Raw genomic sequence first — 18,914 nt, 5'->3', positions numbered from 1 at the left:
TCGGACAAGTGGATACAAGAGAAGATTGCAGCCGCCCGTTTTTCTCCTTGCTTACTAAGAGAGATTAGTACAGTATTTCTCATGAAGTGAGGACTATAAACTGTCCATTATTGTTGCATCTTTGGGAAGATACTTCACCCTAATTTTCCCGTATGTTGTTTAATATGTAGGCACCTTTGACTGTTCAAAGGCGATAAACCCTGCACACTAACAGACACAAATATTTCAAATAGAAATTCATTTCAATGATGACTGCTTAAAAGTAAATAGCTACAAACATTTTAGTGATATAGAAATTGAATTATACAGTTTCTAAAGTTTATGAGATCTTGTAACCAAGGACGCTATCACAATGTTTAAACCTTGTATAACGTCTTTTAAATAAGTTCATAGATACACAGAACTTTGTATAATCATACAATTAATGATACAATGTTTTGATGTTGAAATTTCAGACGATCATTCCAGGGTGCAGCTGAGTGGAAGTCAACGTTACATCAATGCCAACTTTATCAAGGTCAGTACTAAGATCGCCATAAGGGAACGTGTACATATTTAAGCATTGGGAATAATAAATATAGTCATTGAAGAAAACGTAAAACGATTTTCGTTAATGTGTGTAGCGCATTGCCGTAACTAATACCGTGCTTTGTTAATGATTGATATCAACACATATACCCAGTCGTAATAGAAATGTCGGTAACATATTTTATTTCCGTTGTGTAATGATTAACACGTTATTAGTTGTTACTTTGAAACGAGTCCTTTGTTAATTTGCATTTGCTAATACATTTACAGTTTTAGATAATACAGACTGTAAACCATAATTCAAAATCAATAAGACCAGGCCAAACCGAGAAACAATTTCATATTTACAACGAAACCTTTGGAATTGCACTGTTGTAAATGTTACACTTTTAGTATGATAATAGCTCGGATTCACAGAAACCGTTAATCTAATATTTATTTCTTCGTTTTTAGAACCTAGAGAAGACAAACGCGTATGTGGCAACACAAGGTGTGTATTATGTTAGGATTTCAAGAGATGGTTGATTACGTTGTTCTAAACATGTCCATACAGGTCTACAATGAAGAGAACATTTTGAAAACATTTGCGTTATTTTGCTTTTTGAATCACAACCATAGTTTAATTTGAAAAGGAAAACAAAACAGAGTAACAGTTAATTTATCATTTTATAACCCCTTCATAACCCAAGTAAACTTAGATTATTAAGTGTACTGAATTTAGTACATTGTTGTTGAATATGAAATAGGTGAAACTTTTACGTATAACGGTATAGGTCCGAAAGCTAATACTATTGGCGACTTCTGGAAAATGGTTTGGCAGCTGGAGACGGGAAGGATAGTGATGCTGGCACAATGCGTTGAACAGGGAAAGGTTGGTGTGTGGCTGCTTAATTGTAAATATGCTAACTATAATGCTAAATTGGTGAACATTATCAGTGAATGAAAAACTTTTTGGCAATTCAAATATTGTCATTCAATTTTTTTAAAGTAGATCTTTTTTTCAAGATTTAGAATGTTTTTAATATTTTAATACTAAAATAAATCAAATAATATTTAAATTTACGAAGAATATTTTTTTGAAAAGTTCATACTAAAAGAAACATGTTCAAGATAGTTAAGGTTTGTAGAATTTGATGGTAAACGATAAAAAATATTATGATATAATACCATTATGAAAACATTGAAAACGCAGTCAAGTTAGAGTATGTTTCATGAAAACCATTTGTCAAATTATTGCAGCCCAAAGTGGAAAAATACTGGCCTGATAGTGGTGATTCAATTGAACAAGGTGGCATGAAGATAAGTTTTATATCTTCAAAACAATGTGCAGCATTCGTCGTTCGGAAGTTCAGAATAGAAAACAAATATGTAAGTTTTAGCATATCAACAAAGTGTTATATTTTATTATAACATTTTAGGCAGAGAACCCCAACAGCTTTCTTGTGACTTCTATTTTATCTGACCATATTTCATAGACATTTGGCATAAAAATGTCTAAACATTTCATACTAAAAGTAACAACAAGTGATCAATAGAAATAAAATATCTTTTTTTTTTCTTTTTTTTTTTTAATTTTTAATTTTTTTTTTTTTGCAAAATCAAGATGGCTTCCTGTCTTGTTTAGGGAAATATCGATAACATAACTTGCTGTAAAATAATTTTCGACAGCCTTAATATACAAGAGTAGATACGAAATACCATCTGCAGCTATCTGTAGTACTATTTCCGTAATAATTAACACGAAGAAAGTTCTTATCCTGATTAATAAGTGGATATTGAATTCCCGCCACCGTAGGGTACAGCCTTATAGGCATCGGCAAAAAAGTCCATGGACACGGAAAAATATGCACCAATTGCAAACCGGAGTATCTTGCTAAACATTTATGTTTGACATTGCTGAAGAAAACCAAGAGCGAGTAATTAAGAATCCTTTTTGGAAACTACCACTCAAAATAACTTTTTTGATGAACCTCTTCTAGCACGAGAGGTCGATAACATCTACTGTAAATCATGGTTACTGATTCAGCCAATAAGAATATGCGCAAAACATCATTGATAACAAGATGGTACTAACGTGCTCTTATATTATGCAGCGACAGAAACTCACTTAATAAACATAAAAATCAACCTTCCAAACGATAGATATCACGATCTACACCGCCTAATTACCTAGCCAAACACACCCACAGCTTATACCACTGCGCCACATCCACGTTCTTAAAAAAGAATGTTTCAATTGCGCAGTAATAGTCGGTTTGATAATCTGACATGATAATAATAACAAATTGTCTATTAGATTATATACATCATCAATGAAGTAATCGTAGCATTACAATTGTCGAACTTTGGAGGCAATCCATATAGAACATATGAAACAGTTACATAACATTAAGTGATAAACGACGACCAATATCGCGCTAGCTCTTTCTGTCCTCTCAAGCTGAAGAAGCGGCAAAGTCTCGTTTTTTGTTTTTGTTTGTTTATTAAACGTTAACCTCTGCAAGGACAGATTCCTTTTTCTTAAACAAAAAAGATTCAACATGTCATGTTGAATCTTTTTGTTTATATATCAAAATAATACACAATGTCTTTATCTATTTGAACTATTATCTTTTATGTATATACATGTAATACGCATATTTTAATAAATAATTAATTAAGTGTTAATGATACATTAGATGATATTATGAGCTTTTCGAAGATTTGTGTCCATATAAATTTATATTCAGTGATGCTTCATGTGCTATATTTTAGGCGGATGAGACGAGAGTAATCAGCCAGTTCCATTTCACTAAGTGGCCGGACCACGGGACACCTGACGTCATGCATTTTGCGCTCCTTCTGCTGCATGTGAATTCCACCAATTCTAAGATGTCCGGACCAATGATTGTACACTGCAGGTAGGATTCCATCCTCAACTATCCAGGGATTATGTTAATTTACTTTCGCCTCTGCATCTCTGGAATTTGTCTTGGCAAAATTGAAGGCACAATTACCGAATTGTTGTAGATAAAAAGGCTAGTTTCATCTTCTAGTACATCAGCAAATCTCTAGGTCGCCATATCGTAGCAGGTAGCAATTGGTCAGATGTTTTTCGTCGCATCAACCAAAAAGCTAGTTGTGTGCATTCGATTTTTCCTTTGATCCTCCATGGGCGCAAAGAGTGAACGTAAATATAACCACGGCCCTGGATTATCAAGACAAAAGTCATGTTGAGTCAGTGGATATCTAATAACAGCTAGCTGTAACCTTCCATTGAAATCATATCATTTAGTCGAATCAGAATATTGAGTCTTCTCCGCTTGTATAGCGGAGTGAACTCGTCATAGCAGGGTTGTAGTCGAGGATAATGTAATGGTCATACATTGCGGAAAGAGTTTCTTTGGGATAGGTCAGAATATTGTGAAATATAGTTGTGATGCATTTTTGTTGTCATTTCAGTTCAGACTGACTATATCATTTTTTTTTCGATACATACTTAATACTATAAAAACAGGTTCAACCCGTCTGCATATGCCTGCCTGTGGACAGTAAACAAATATTGTTCTCATATTAGTATATGACTGCTTGTAGACAGTAAACAAATATTGTTCTCATATTAGTATATGCCTGCCTGTTGACAGTAAACAAATATTGTTCTCATATTAGATCATACTTACATGATGGCCGATAGTCCAAAGAATTATGCGGCAACATTTTTATATACTTTAATGTTTGGTGTAGCATTTGTTTACTCTGCTTGCTATTTTATATATAATCACTTCGATATGCATCTTTTAGGTATACGTATATAGTTTAGCTATAAATGTTCAACAGCAATCGGGAAAAAAGTTATAAAATGTAATTCAGTTATCAGAGAGAAAGACATTTGTGTCTGGTTTTTTTTTGATATCGTTCAATAGATCTTATGACTTGTGGCATCCATTAGCTTCATGGGATACGACACGGTCAGGAAATAATGAAAATGGACATGAATATTTTGTTTAGCGGAAACGTTTAATTTAAAAAAGAAAGATCTGATTATTTCAACAACATGATGAAAAAATGCCTCAATTCTCTGTATGTATTTAGCAGAAATAGAGATAATCCTGAAGTGGAGAAGCTTTATCTACAGTTTCTTTTTTGGAGCATTTTTATTCCACCTTATTTGGACACTTTAACTTAAAAAACAACAACAAAAACAAAATCTAATTTTTCATTGACGCAATAAAATAACCTTTCTTTTAGTGATAGATTATGATAACTACTATGTTGTTGTAGAACAAAAACATGACCTTACTATGAAAATAAAAATAATACAACACACTTATTGTGGGTTTTTTTCACATGAATAGGAGTTAACTCCCCTTTATAGTTCATCGTGTTCAATGTGTTTTTTCTGGTGCCGCATCTAAGATTTGGCAGTGCTCACATGGAGACACATATTATGAACTGTACTCAAACGTTCGTCTGATGTTCGATTCGGAATCTTTTTTCTCGGGAGACAACTTTTTTATGAGTGTTTCTTACCCCATTAAATGTAGTATCTAGAATATTAACTATGTCCTACAACATATTTGATATGTCTGACATGTACTTCAGCTTTAGTACTTTTTCTGTTGTAGCGCTGGTGTAGGACGGACAGGGACGTTCATTGCACTAGATGTCTTGTTCAAAAACGGGAAACTGACGGGTAGGGTTGACCCACCTTCATACGTACAGAGCATGAGGGAGGATAGAATGGATATGGTGCAGACAAAAGTAAGAAACCCAGGCAGCTACTCTCGATATATAATAAAAATATTCGTTCCCTCCTATATTAATTTAAAACGTTCATTTGCTTATTGCTTTATTTATTTTTCTTGAGCTTGATTAATCATTTATTTTCATTTATCTTTTTTTTTTTTTATTCTAACTGAGCAATTGTATGTTACATTTAAACGGTGGTGTCTTTGTGTATTGCTTCAAATTCGCTTTTTTCTTTTCTTACATTGTATATAACGTTATATATAAAAAAAACAATGTGAGAGCAACAAAGTGACAAAATGACTGTTATATACCACATGTATTACTTTATATACCACATGTAGTACTGTTATATATCACATGTATTACTGTTATATAACACATGTATTACTGTTATATAACACATGTATTACTGTTATATATCACATGTATTACTGTTATATATCACATGTATTACTGTTATATAACACATGTATTACTGTTATATATCACATGTATTACTGTTATATAACACATGTATTATTGTTATATATCACATGTATTACTGTTATATAACACATGTATTACTGTTATATATCACATGTATTACTGTTATATAACACATGTATTACTGTTATATAACACATGCATTACTGTTATATACCACATGTATTACTGTTATATATCACATGTTGTACTGTTATATAACACATGTATTACTGTTATATAACACATGTATTACTGTTATATATCACATGTATTACTTTATATACCACATGTAGTACTGTTATATAACACATGTATTACTGTTATATAACACATGTATTACTGTTATATATCACATGTATTACTGTTATATAACACATGTATTACTGTTATATAACACATGCATTACTGTTATATACCACATGTATTACTGTTATATAACACATGTATTACTGTTATATAACACATGTTGTACTGTTATATAACACATGTATTACTGTTATATACAATATGTATTACTGTTATATACCACATGTATTACTGTTATATAACACATGTAGTACTGTTATATAACACATGTATTACTGTTATATACCACATGTATTACTGTTACATACCATATGTATTACTGTTATATAACAAATGTATTACTGTTACATACCATATGTATTACTGTTATATAACACATGTATTACTGTTATATACCACATGCATTTCTGTTATATACCACATGTAGTACTGTTATATAACACATGTATTACTGTTATATAACACATGTATTACTGTTATATAACACATGTATTACTGTTATATAACACATGTATTACTGTTATATATCACATGTTGTACTGTTATATAACACATGTATTTCTGTTATAAAAACACATGTAGTACTGTTATATAACACATGTATTACTGTTATATACCACATGTATTACTGTTATATAACACATGTATTACTGTTATATAACACATGTATTACTGTTATATAACACATGTATTTCTGTTATATAACACATGTATTACTGTTATATACCACATGCATTACTGTTATATAACACATGTATTTCTGTTATAAAAACACATGTAGTACTGTTATATAACACATGTATTACTGTTATATACCACATGTATTACTGTTATATAACACATGTATTACTGTTATATACCACATGCATTACTGTTATATAACACATGTATTTCTGTTATATAACACATGTAGTACTGTTATATAACAAATGTATTACTGTTATATAACACATGTATTACTGTTATATACCACATGTAGTACTGTTATATAACACATGTATTACTGTTACATACCATATGTATTACTGTTATATACCACATGTATTACTGTTATATAACACATGTATTTCTGTTCTATACCACATGCATTACTGTTATATACAATATGTATTACTGTTATATAACACATGTAGTAATGTTATATAACACATGTTGTACTGTTATATAACACATGTATTACTGTTATATACCACATGTATTACTGTTATATACAATATGTATTACTGTTATATACCACATGTATTACTGTTATATAACACATGTAGTACTGTTATATAACAAATGTATTACTGTTATATAACACATGTATTACTGTTATATACCACATGTATTACTGTTATATACAATATGTATTACTGTTATATAACACATGTATTACTGTTATATAACACATGTATTTCTGTTATATAACACATGTAGTACTGTTATATAACACATGTAGTACTGTTACATACCATATGTATTACTGTTATATAACACATGTAGTACTGTTATATAACACATGTATTACTGTTATATACCACATGTATTTCTGTTATATAACACATGTAGTACTGTTATATACCACATGTAGTATTGTTATATAACACATGTGTTACTGTTATATACCACATGTATTTCTGTTATATACCACATGTAGTACTGTTATATACCACATGTAGTACTGTTATATACCACATGTAGTACTGTTATATACCACATGTAGTATTGTTATATAACACATGTATTACTGTTATATACCACATGTAGTACTGTTATATAACATATGTATTACTGTTATATACAACATGTATTACTGTTATATACCACATATATTACTGTTATATACAACATGTATTACTGTTATATACCACATATATTACTGTTATATACAACACATATTACTGTTATATAACACATGTAGTACTGTTATATAACACATGTATTACTGTTATATACCACATGTATTACTGTTATATACCACATGTATTACTGTTATATACCACATGTATTACACGGACTGTTATATACCACATGTATTACACGGACTGTTATATACCACATGTAGTACTGTTATATACCACATATATTTCTGTTATATACCACATGTATTACTGTTATATACCACATATATTTCTGTTACATAACACATGTATTTCTGTTATATACGACATGTATTACTGTTATATACCACATGTATTACACGGACTGTTATATACCACATGTAGTACTGTTATATAACACATATATTTCTGTTACATAACACATGTATTTCTGTTATATACGACATGTATTACTGTTATATAACACATGTAGTACTGTTATATAACACATGTATTACTGTTATATACGATGTGTAGTACTGTTACATACAATATGTATTACTGTTATATAACAAATGTATTACTGTTATATAACACATGTAGTACTGTTATATAACACATATATTACTGTTATATACAACATGTATTACTGTTATATACCACATGTATTACTGTTATATAACACATGTATTACTGTTATATACAACATGTATTACTGTTATATACCACATGTATTACTGTTATATAACACATGTATTACTGTTATATACAACATGTATTACTGTTATATAACACATGTATTACTGTTATATATCACATGTATTACTGTTATATACCACATGTAGTACTGTTATATAACACATGTATTACTGTTATATACCACATGTATTACTGTTATATAACACATGTATTACTGTTATATACCACATGTATTACTGTTATATAACACATGTATTACTGTTATATACCACATGTATTACTAGTTCCAGTTGAACCGGTGAATGTTTTAATGGAATCTGATCACGTTTTGTCTGTAAATAGTCACAGTACGTGTTTATATACCGGGCTTTGGTGGAGCTTTTCTTCATCGACAACACATATCTAGACATCAATGATTTCAGTTCTGAATGCCTAAATCCATCACACCTCCGTCGGGAATACAAGGTGAGTATTGTTTGTATTTAAATGTAGAAAACTAACCAAACTAGAATTGCATAAAATATATTAGATATCTCATCTTCTTATTACCATTATTAGTTCTCAAGAAGCAAAAAATAATTACAAATGTTTTCCATGTATAATGTCTTCTATGTATAATATCTTCCATATTTAATGTCTTCCGTGTATAATGTCTTCCATATATAATGTCTTCCATGTATAATGTCTTCCTCGTATAATGTCTTCCATGTATAATGTCTTCCGTGTATAATGTCTTCCATATATAATGTCTTCCGTGTATAATGTCTTCCATGTAAAATGTCTTCCGTGTATAATGTCTTCCTCGTATAATGTCTTCCATGTATAATGTCTTCCGTGTATAATGTCTTCCATATATAATGTCTTCGGTGTATAGTGTCTTCCATATATAATGTATTCCGTGTATAATATCTTCCGTGTAAAATGTCTTCCTCGTATGTCTTCCATGTATAATATATTCCGTGTATAATGTCTTCCATGTATAATGTCTTCCATGTATAATATATTCCGTGTATAATGTCTTCCATATATAATGTCTTCCATGTATAATATCTTCCGTGTACAATGTCTTCCTCGTATAATGTCTTCCGTGTATAATGTCTTCCTCGTATAATGTCTTCCGTGTACAATGTCTTCCTCGTATAATGTCTTCCTCGTATAATGTCTTCCGTGTATAATGTCTACCTTGTATAATGAACGCTTACCATCCTTCAATACCTGGTCTGATAACTCAAGAGTCTAGACGTTAATCCATTTTTTGTTCATTATATCGAGTTTCATGATTCTGTCTGTATTATCAATGATTTTATTGTCATATTGTTGAGATTTTGGGTTTTCAGATAATAAGAATAGTTCTATTTTTGTAGCTACAACTCTGTATATAATGAAAAAAATCATACTTATAGTCGCATATCTTATAAAATTACGTTTCCATCTACTCGTTTATATGTTTCCGTTGGCACTTAAACTTATTTGCAGGAATACCAGGGCAGGGGGGAATTCAAATCTATTGAACGTTACTGTAATGATATATTCTACTCAAAAAAGATTTTTTTAAATGTTAAGAATAAAACTGTTATCAGTTACATAAGTGCCTTTTAGCCGATGTAGTGATTTGACTTTAATTGTGGACTAGGCGTTTGAGACATTTATATGTTTGGCTTCTCGGGGGTTTTCCTGGTAGCGTCCTCCTTTCTAGGATTCCAAAACTATTGGTATGCCAGTCAAATGTGATGGAAATATTATGGTATGGCGTAATCCTCTTCGTCTGGCTTGAATTTTCTTCTGCGACCCTCCTCTTACATTTATTGCCGGTCTTATTTAAACTTTGGATTCATTTTAATCATGATATGTAGTTGTGGTTCCTTGAAATGCATCTTAACTCATGTCATTGCCCTTTGTTTATTTCGGTATTTAATTTTGTCTGGAGATTTCCTGCTTTTCTCAACAGATTTCTTTGACACTTTGTTGGCTTTATGCCCATAGTTGTATTTCCCTGAGAGGTATTTTGACTCGACTGATTTAGAAAAAAATATTCCCCTTTGTTTAAGTCAGTGTTTGTTTTTGTACTTAGATCCTACATTTTTTCTTCAGCTTATCGACTTTATATTTATATTATGTAGCACATCTGCAGTATTTAAAACTGGTGCTTAAACTTTTGTTCATGACAGAGACTCAATGCCGAGCGTCCAACCATACCAAAAGACCAACTCTCGGATGGGCTGATGCAAAAGAACCAGAGTAAAAACAGGGACCAAAACATATTGCCAGGTAAGCTGGACAAATAATGCTTTTATTTCATTTTTATAACGCAAATATCACCATCTAAACCGAGAATATATTTTATTGAACAAGAAAGATATCTGAGATTTACATATAGAAAGAAAAGGAAACATTTACCATTATTTTACAGTTTTGTAAATGATTTCAAATTAGATGTGTATGAGCTTAATATGGTAGTTTCATTTACATGACAACAAGGTCTAATAATTAGATTTAATTATTTTCGTTTACTTTGTTAGACCTGTTCATATCATGTTCCACCGTTGTCCATGCTTTTTTTTTTGATATGCAGTTTGTATGACATTTATTCACAAATATTGACATCATGCACTGAAAACATCATGTAAAATGTAAAGGAAATGTCACCAAAAAAAAACCAACATGTGCCTTACTATTATTTTCCTCTTTGTCCAGAATGTACGTTACGCCAAAGTTTGCCAGAGCTCTATCGGCTTCATTCCTCGATGGACTTCAATCGAACTTTGCGCAATTATAAAGGGTCATAATATATCAGACAAGTTCGTGTTTCAAAGTTGTCAAGGTCAAGGTCGCCGTTATTATTTGTTATAAAATTGATGTTAGCATTCTAGAGTCTTTATTTCTATACATACATCTACAAAGGCCTTTTTGATCTCCGTTGCGTGATTATCAAGACATGAATAAAACAAACAGTCACCATATTGAAGAAAGAAGTTATTTTGCAGGTCGCCTACACCGTCCTCTTTTGTCGTCACATCCTGCCAACAAGACGAACTATATCAACGCCGTGTTCCTTCCGGTAAAACAATCAGTGTTGTTTTTTATGAGCTGAATCTCATTTCAAAAGTCTGCAAAGATTAACGATGTAGTACCAATGTAGTTTTCAGATTCATTTTTGCAAATAAAGTTGGTATTTTATTTCAGAGCGTTCAGAACTATGAGGGATACATAGCTACACAGTGGCCTCTCCTGGAAACTGCTGATGACTTCTGGGCGATGATATACGACTACCATACTACTGTTATAGTCATTCTGGACAGCGATACTGACGTCAATGTTTGTAAAATTGATTATCAAATACAACTATTTATTAGAAAATAAATCGTATTTCATTGATTAATCAAATGTTATACATCCTTAAGTTAAACTTTATGTTTTGAAGACAACACCATCTTTCGGTTACAGAAGTTGACAATTATTAACTTTTTAATGTTTAAAATACCTAAAAAGGAACAAAAAGAAAAACAAAATATTTTTACTTGAAATAAGGCTGGGTATATAAGAAGAAGTCCACGATTGTATCATCTCTCTCCGTTATTTGTATACATTCTTCATTATTATCGTGATTTTTTGTTTTTGTTTTGTTATGTAAGAGAACTGTACGATACATAAACAAATTAACTAAACAACTTCATGAATATTTGGACATGATAAATATTATCCTAACTATGCTACAAATGAGTCTGTTCTATATCCAGAAAAGATATCATAATGACACTTAATGTTGTGCTATCTTGTTAAATGTATCATGTTTTATATCGTTCTTACGTTGCTTTAAACAGGATCCAGACCTGTTACCATCACAGGAGGACTCTGAGGTAACAGCAGGGAATTTTTATGTACAGGCTTCGAGTGGCCCTTGTACAGAAGGTTCCGTCTCCATCGCAGAAGTCTATCTTTCTAAAGTGGTAGGGTCATTGTTTTTTTCGGATAAACATTACTCTTCTTACAATCTGAATTCATTATATTATGCACCAGCAGTATAGAAAAAAATTGATCGTTTGATATAGGTAGTGAAGTATACATATTTCCTACATGTTTTCCTCAATAGAATAATCAATGAAATTATGTTTTATCGTGTAACGAGCATATACAAGCTGTTCTGCTCAAGATATCCTACCGATGTTACCTTTTGCATGTCAAGAATAACGAAAGAACAGTCTGCCTAACATTTCAAATGTGTTCCTATATAAACTTACGTATGGTTTCCTTTCCTGTATGTAGGGGGATGATAGCTCCTACAAAATTAAGATATTCAGAATGTGTGACTGGCCCCATGACGACGAGCAAACATGTGAGGAGGGCAGCGTTATGCGAATGGTGTATGCCTCCCAGGAATGTCGGAGAAACACCAGTACCAGTGGTCCCATTACCGTTGTCTGCAGGTGTGTATCACATGATAGGGAACCGTAGTTTCTTGATGTTTTGTGTCAACAGTAAATGATCAAAAGTCAATAAGATTATTGGCAAAAATGTTTCATTTTCTTATCTATGTGGTTTTGAACTGTATACATTTCCCGACAGCAACACCTATATTAATTACATGTTTTTGGCTGGGTATCCTTGCAAAGGATGCTCCAGCTTTAGCTACAGTACCGTTGAAATTCCCTACTTACCAGAGTGACGTTCACTACCCTTAGATACCATATCGTTTGTGCATAAAGTTATCATAATCAGAAAAACAAAATAAGATTAGCGCTATAATGGAACACCATGGTATCTTAACAACAAATCTACAAATAATTCTTAAACTGAGGGTAGAAATCTCTGATATACCCTATTAAACAAAAGGCAATTCCTATTTTGGAAACGTTCAGGACAATGCTTTGTGTGAAAGCCAAGCTATAAGTACTTTAAGTAGTTTTATTACTTTATTATTATAACGAAATTAATATGTTCAAAACAAAGTAATGCAAGAAAATATATATTCTGTTCAGTTTTGTAATGATTTTTCGTAATTAGTTTCTATATCCGGAATTTCCACTTCCGGTTTGTGATAACAAAAACAAATAGTTAATCAATAACACTATCTTATTTGCTAACATTGAATGTTATATCGAGAACATCACCGTTTTTATAAAACACTATTTGTTGTGTTTTACACAAGTCAAAGATCTTAAGCTGGAATTGTGACGAAGACTCGAGCGTAGTTTTGTAAGGTCCAATATATGTCTTAAGTGACTTATTGAATTCGTCTTTCTTCCAGCATCGTGCGTTGCATGTCCGTTTCGTCTTCTCTGAAACCACTGACCAACGTGGTCAAATTGACTTAAATGCCAAAAATCGTCGGTTTCGGATCAAGCTAAGCTCACAACAAATAGTATTTTTATAGAAAGTGTTTGAAGTAATGTCATGTATGTATAAAATTGCCATTACCATCACATATATTTACAATGTACTTAATTAAATTATCATTACTCTTGTGCAATTTAATTGATCGGGTATTCTATCGTATACAAACGACTGTCCAGTGCAGTGTATGAATTCTGTCTGAAATATAACATTAGAATACTTTTATAAATCATTATACTTTGAAATACCTGAAAGGTCATCCTAAGTGGACCAGTCCCCTTTGATATGTATGTGATTCCAAGTCCATATGTTTTGCCTATTCCACAAACGATAATCAAATGATGTGGTCTTTGTCTACATGGCAAAATAGATCAGGTTTCTTTGTTTGCATATTGGTGAGTATTATTTAATTCTTGGTGCACCGAAATTTTTTTTTTTAACTTTTTACAACAAGACACCAATTGCCACATCGCTCGCTCGTTTATGATGAAATGAGGTTCGTCGTTTCCATTATTTTATACCATGCTGCATCTATAACAAATCAATATGCGATGACCGATCAATAATTCTTTTAAAAATCAATACCCGATCAATAATCAATAAATATTTGATAAGCAATAAATGATCCATAACATATCAAACATGAGCAATCAGTTTATCTGAAAAATTGACAGTAATTTATCACTGATCAAATACCATATTCTCAAATGTAAAACAAAATCCTGTTTTTAAACATATCCCTTGTACATTAATCAATGTAATATCTCACCTAGATACAAACATGACCAGTATGCTGTTGTAGTGGTTTTACTGATAACGCAGAATTTTCAGTCACCGTGAAATAAATCTGGCTGTTCAAGATATAAATACCATTCACAAAATGTTAATACTCGAAATGTATTATACAAACATGAATAATCAGTTTGACATATCACAGCTTGTTGATGATCTTTAATCCGATTAACATAACACAGTTTATTGATGATCAATATTCTTATTAACATAACACAGCTCATTGGCTAATTGATGATTAATAATCTTATTAACATTACATAGCTTATTGGCTCATTGATGATCAATAATCCGATTAACATAACACATAATATTTTTCACTTAACCATAAAATGTATTTTTGAATATTTGTTAATCATTTTATACTATCATATAAAGTTTTATTCAAGTTAGTAGGCTTTGCAACAACTTTAATATTATTGATTGTTTATAAGCCCTACTTAATTCATCATTGTCCTTTTCGAATTTCAGGTAAATCAATCTACATTTTTATTATTGAAATATCCAAAATTGTTCATTCTATAAAAGTGATATTTTCATTTTTTCTGATTTTTCACTGGTGAAAAATATAACTTTTTGTGATTTGACCAATCAGAACGCTGCTAACAAACGACAATAGAGAAAATTATAATTTGCATATAGCTCTTCGACATATTATATGACGTCATAATGCAATACAGAATACATAACGTCACGATTTGGCGTGCATTTGTGAGCCGTTGACAGGAAACCGCAATTAATTCTGCGGAGATGGAGCTGCCTCGGTATATTTTGCTATAAAATGTAATAAACAGAATATCAAACAACATCTGCAGTTATACCAAATATCATTTCACTCGTAAGGCTAATACTTTGATATTTTTACAATATCAAAATATAATCCTACTCGTGAAATATATTTTGTATAACTGAAGCCACTGCTTCAGAAATAAAAGGAAAATATAAAATTTGATTGAAATATAATTTCAACTCTGATTAATTAAATCAGTATTACATTATTTCAATGCGCCTTCTATTACACGCTTTATTTGGTTACTTGAGAACATAAATATAATGTATTGCACTTATTTACCACTGCATTGTTATGACCCCCATGCTAGAACCAAATATTTGTTCTGTCTTATATTCACATGCTTCCCATGGAGATATTGGACAAGTTTGCTTTTTAACACGTTTTATAACACTGGTGATCATGTTTTAATGTACCAAAATTCTTTATTATCTAAGGATTTCCCAGGGGTATGATACCGTTAGGTGATTGCATATATCGCAATGACACCGAACTACCTTGTCATGACTGCCAATGTGTAAACAATGCGACAACAACATTAGTACTTAAGCATGCCATAATATAAAGATATGTTTTGCAGAAACGGGTCCTCAAAATGTGGAATATTTTGCACAGTGGCCAATGCCATAGAAAACATCAACCTCAACCAGAGGACAAGCCTGATTCAGGTGGTGAGACAGCTCCAGCTTCGACGCCCGTCTTTTATTGGCACTTATGTAAGTTAGCTCTCCTAACTCTCAAAACTGTGTCGATAGATTTCATTGTGCAGATTAAATATACTAGACATTTAGCTTATGGTCAATAGCAGTTCAATGAGCAAGCCTATCTTCAACCTGGATGTCTAATATCGTTTCAATACATTACAACATGTTTTTATAGTTAAAAGGAATAATGACATTTAGTATTTTGACATTGATGACGTTTTCTCGAGAAAAGGGGGGTAACTAAGCTCTCTGGTATTTTCCGGGTGCATTTCCCTACAGTGTTACTTAATTCGGAGGATTTGTTGAAGTCAATTTGATTATTCCCGATAATGTCATTTAAGATGCTTCCAACCTGGTCAATGTTTGTTCGATAATGGTTATCATAAAGTCAAAGAACGTTTTTTCTAAATAACATGTGGTTATTGACTTCATCACCGATCCCCGAGTTTACTATTAGTAGGAGATGCATTTTATTTCATATTTACCATTGGATTATCTTGAATTATTCGTTCTATAAAAGAGATATTTTTTACTAGTGAAAATATCACTTTTTTTATTTAACCAATCGGAATAATGCTAGCAAATGACAAAAGAGAAACATATAGCTCTTCATCATGTTATATGACGTCATTATGCAAGATAGAATAAATAACGTCACGATTTTGCGTACATTTGTGAGCTAACATATGATACTATTAATAGGACTTACTATACGACAGTTTCTAAATAGATTTTTTATAATTCCAGGAAAGCTACGTCATATGCAACCGAGAAGTGAAGGCCCATTTCGACTCCTTGTCAGAATATCAAAACTACGAACAACCATCCACAAATTGAAATCTAGAAAAGACCAAACATTTTATTCGCACGTTTTAAGATGATTTCGTATCAACCACAGATATCGATGAATACGCATACAACGGGTTGAAAAGGTTTGAAAAGATCTCGTCTTTGTCAATGCCGTGCTTTCTTATTAGATAAAACAACAGATCTTTTAAATACAAATTGATTCAATGTCGTACAACATAGAGATCTAAAGCCATATATATCGTAATATACAGTAGAACTTGTCTAAAAATCCTACTGAATGATGAAAAGAAAAATGGCCTTTATAGTTTACGTTCGAGAAGAAGTGACCTTCATTATAAAAATATATCAAGGTTGTCTGTGCAATAGTCCAGAATATGACACGAGGTACTGGTAATCGACCGATGTTCTATGGCACGATGTCGAATTGCACAGATATACTATATTTTATATAATCTCTATATATTTATACATGATATACATGTACTTGTTTTATTACATAATTCACTAAAACACACATAGAATCATTGAAGTCTCGACTTTTCTGTAGACCTAGGAGTCGCCATGACTGTCGTCTGGCAGTGTTGTCATCTGAGTCACTTAGACGCTTGAAAGGATAGGACTAAAATTCCTAAACAATATGGGTGTTCAATAGTTCGCACATGACCGTGAAATAGTTCAAAATATAGCTAATGTGTATAGTTAAGGAAAACGCTTTATGTGATACAGATATATGTTGTATGGATTAACATTAAGAAACGCTAGACAGTACAGCTTATATTACCACACGATTGAATGTAATCCAGCACGAAGGCGGCATGATGTCATGTTTGTTTTGGCACAGAGTACGAGTTTTATTAAACTGCGATGTCAACAACGAGAACAATATAATCAAATCCGTATTATTCTGATTTGAAGTAAGTTTTGTTTGAATTAAGAGGTTAGTTGCTCACGATATAATATCGTGTATACAAGCAATATTGGATCATACCTGGGTATCGTATCAAATGAACAAATATTGGGGTTTAGTTGTTTGATTTGACATTACATTTATCAAATAAATGTCATACGAGTGTTCTTTAGATACCGGCCATATATATGTCAAAGTGTTCTGACGAGTCAATGTACAGGTATATCGTGACTGATGAGAATAATAAATTCTAGAGAGTTCTCAAACTATTACTATAAATGATGGTTGATGTATAACAGAAAAGAATAGTCACAAACGATATAAAGTTGTTGAGAAGTGAATTGAAAATTGTTCAGTTTTGTAATGAAGTTTGACGCTATTTTACTTTTGTGCTTAATTTGATCATATGTTATTATGTAATGTCTCAGTTGTTGTATTGTACTTTGTAAACTTTAAAACTATTTTAAAAGGATGGCAGATTAATGTGTTATAAGTGCGTACTAGTCTTAAAAAATGCCGATAGTTTGCGGTAGTCGTCAATCATGATAGTTGACATTTATCAGGAATAAATTAAACAACAGCATTATGCATATGTAATTTAATTTGTTTAGGTCACCTGACACAAAGTTACGAGTGACCTAAAGAGAAAATCGCCTTTTGTTCTTCGTCGTGCGTCGGGCGTCCGTAAACATTTTACATGTTCGACTTCTCAGAAACCCCTGAACCAGTTTTAATCAAATGCGGAAACCTTCCACGGCCAAAGGTCAACTAAAATTGTGAATTAGGACTGAGGGGTGGGATCAAAAGAAGTCAAATTAACTGAAATCTCACAAATCTTCTCAAACCCCAATAAGGTGGAATAAAATACTCTTCATAGATGGAATGGTCTTGAGGTACTTTACAAAAATCGTGAATTTCATGGAGTCTCATGTTTGCCCTTGGGGAAGAGGCAAAGTTTACGTTTGTTTTGTTTTTGTTTAACGTTCCATTAACAGCCAGGGTCATTTAAGGACGTGCCAGGTTTGTTTTTGTTTAACGTTCCATTAACAGCC

The 18,914-nt window shown here is 31.8% G+C and overlaps 1 protein-coding gene across 1 annotated transcript in view; it reads left to right on the top strand.

Moving 5' to 3' along the window:
* Positions 1-18,914, top strand: part of LOC117325396 (receptor-type tyrosine-protein phosphatase epsilon-like) — a 65,123-nt gene that overhangs the window by 41,931 nt on the left and 4,278 nt on the right. The window contains exons 16-29 of the mRNA XM_033881569.1: positions 456-517; positions 982-1,018; positions 1,302-1,399; positions 1,768-1,896; positions 3,283-3,428; positions 5,133-5,268; positions 8,871-8,993; positions 10,697-10,796; positions 11,513-11,586; positions 11,712-11,843; positions 12,350-12,475; positions 12,792-12,952; positions 16,022-16,157; positions 16,893-18,882. Of these exons, the coding sequence (XP_033737460.1) occupies positions 456-517; positions 982-1,018; positions 1,302-1,399; positions 1,768-1,896; positions 3,283-3,428; positions 5,133-5,268; positions 8,871-8,993; positions 10,697-10,796; positions 11,513-11,586; positions 11,712-11,843; positions 12,350-12,475; positions 12,792-12,952; positions 16,022-16,157; positions 16,893-16,982 (1,550 nt within the window). The 3' untranslated portion in view covers positions 16,983-18,882. The remainder of the gene's footprint in view (positions 1-455; positions 518-981; positions 1,019-1,301; positions 1,400-1,767; positions 1,897-3,282; positions 3,429-5,132; positions 5,269-8,870; positions 8,994-10,696; positions 10,797-11,512; positions 11,587-11,711; positions 11,844-12,349; positions 12,476-12,791; positions 12,953-16,021; positions 16,158-16,892; positions 18,883-18,914) is intronic.

This window comes from Pecten maximus, chromosome 4, assembly GCF_902652985.1.
Source record: "Pecten maximus chromosome 4, xPecMax1.1, whole genome shotgun sequence".
Lineage (NCBI taxonomy): Eukaryota > Metazoa > Mollusca > Bivalvia > Pectinida > Pectinidae > Pecten > Pecten maximus.
The sequence above is the reverse complement of the archived record's forward strand: the minus strand, read 5'-3'. Positions and strand labels throughout refer to the sequence as shown.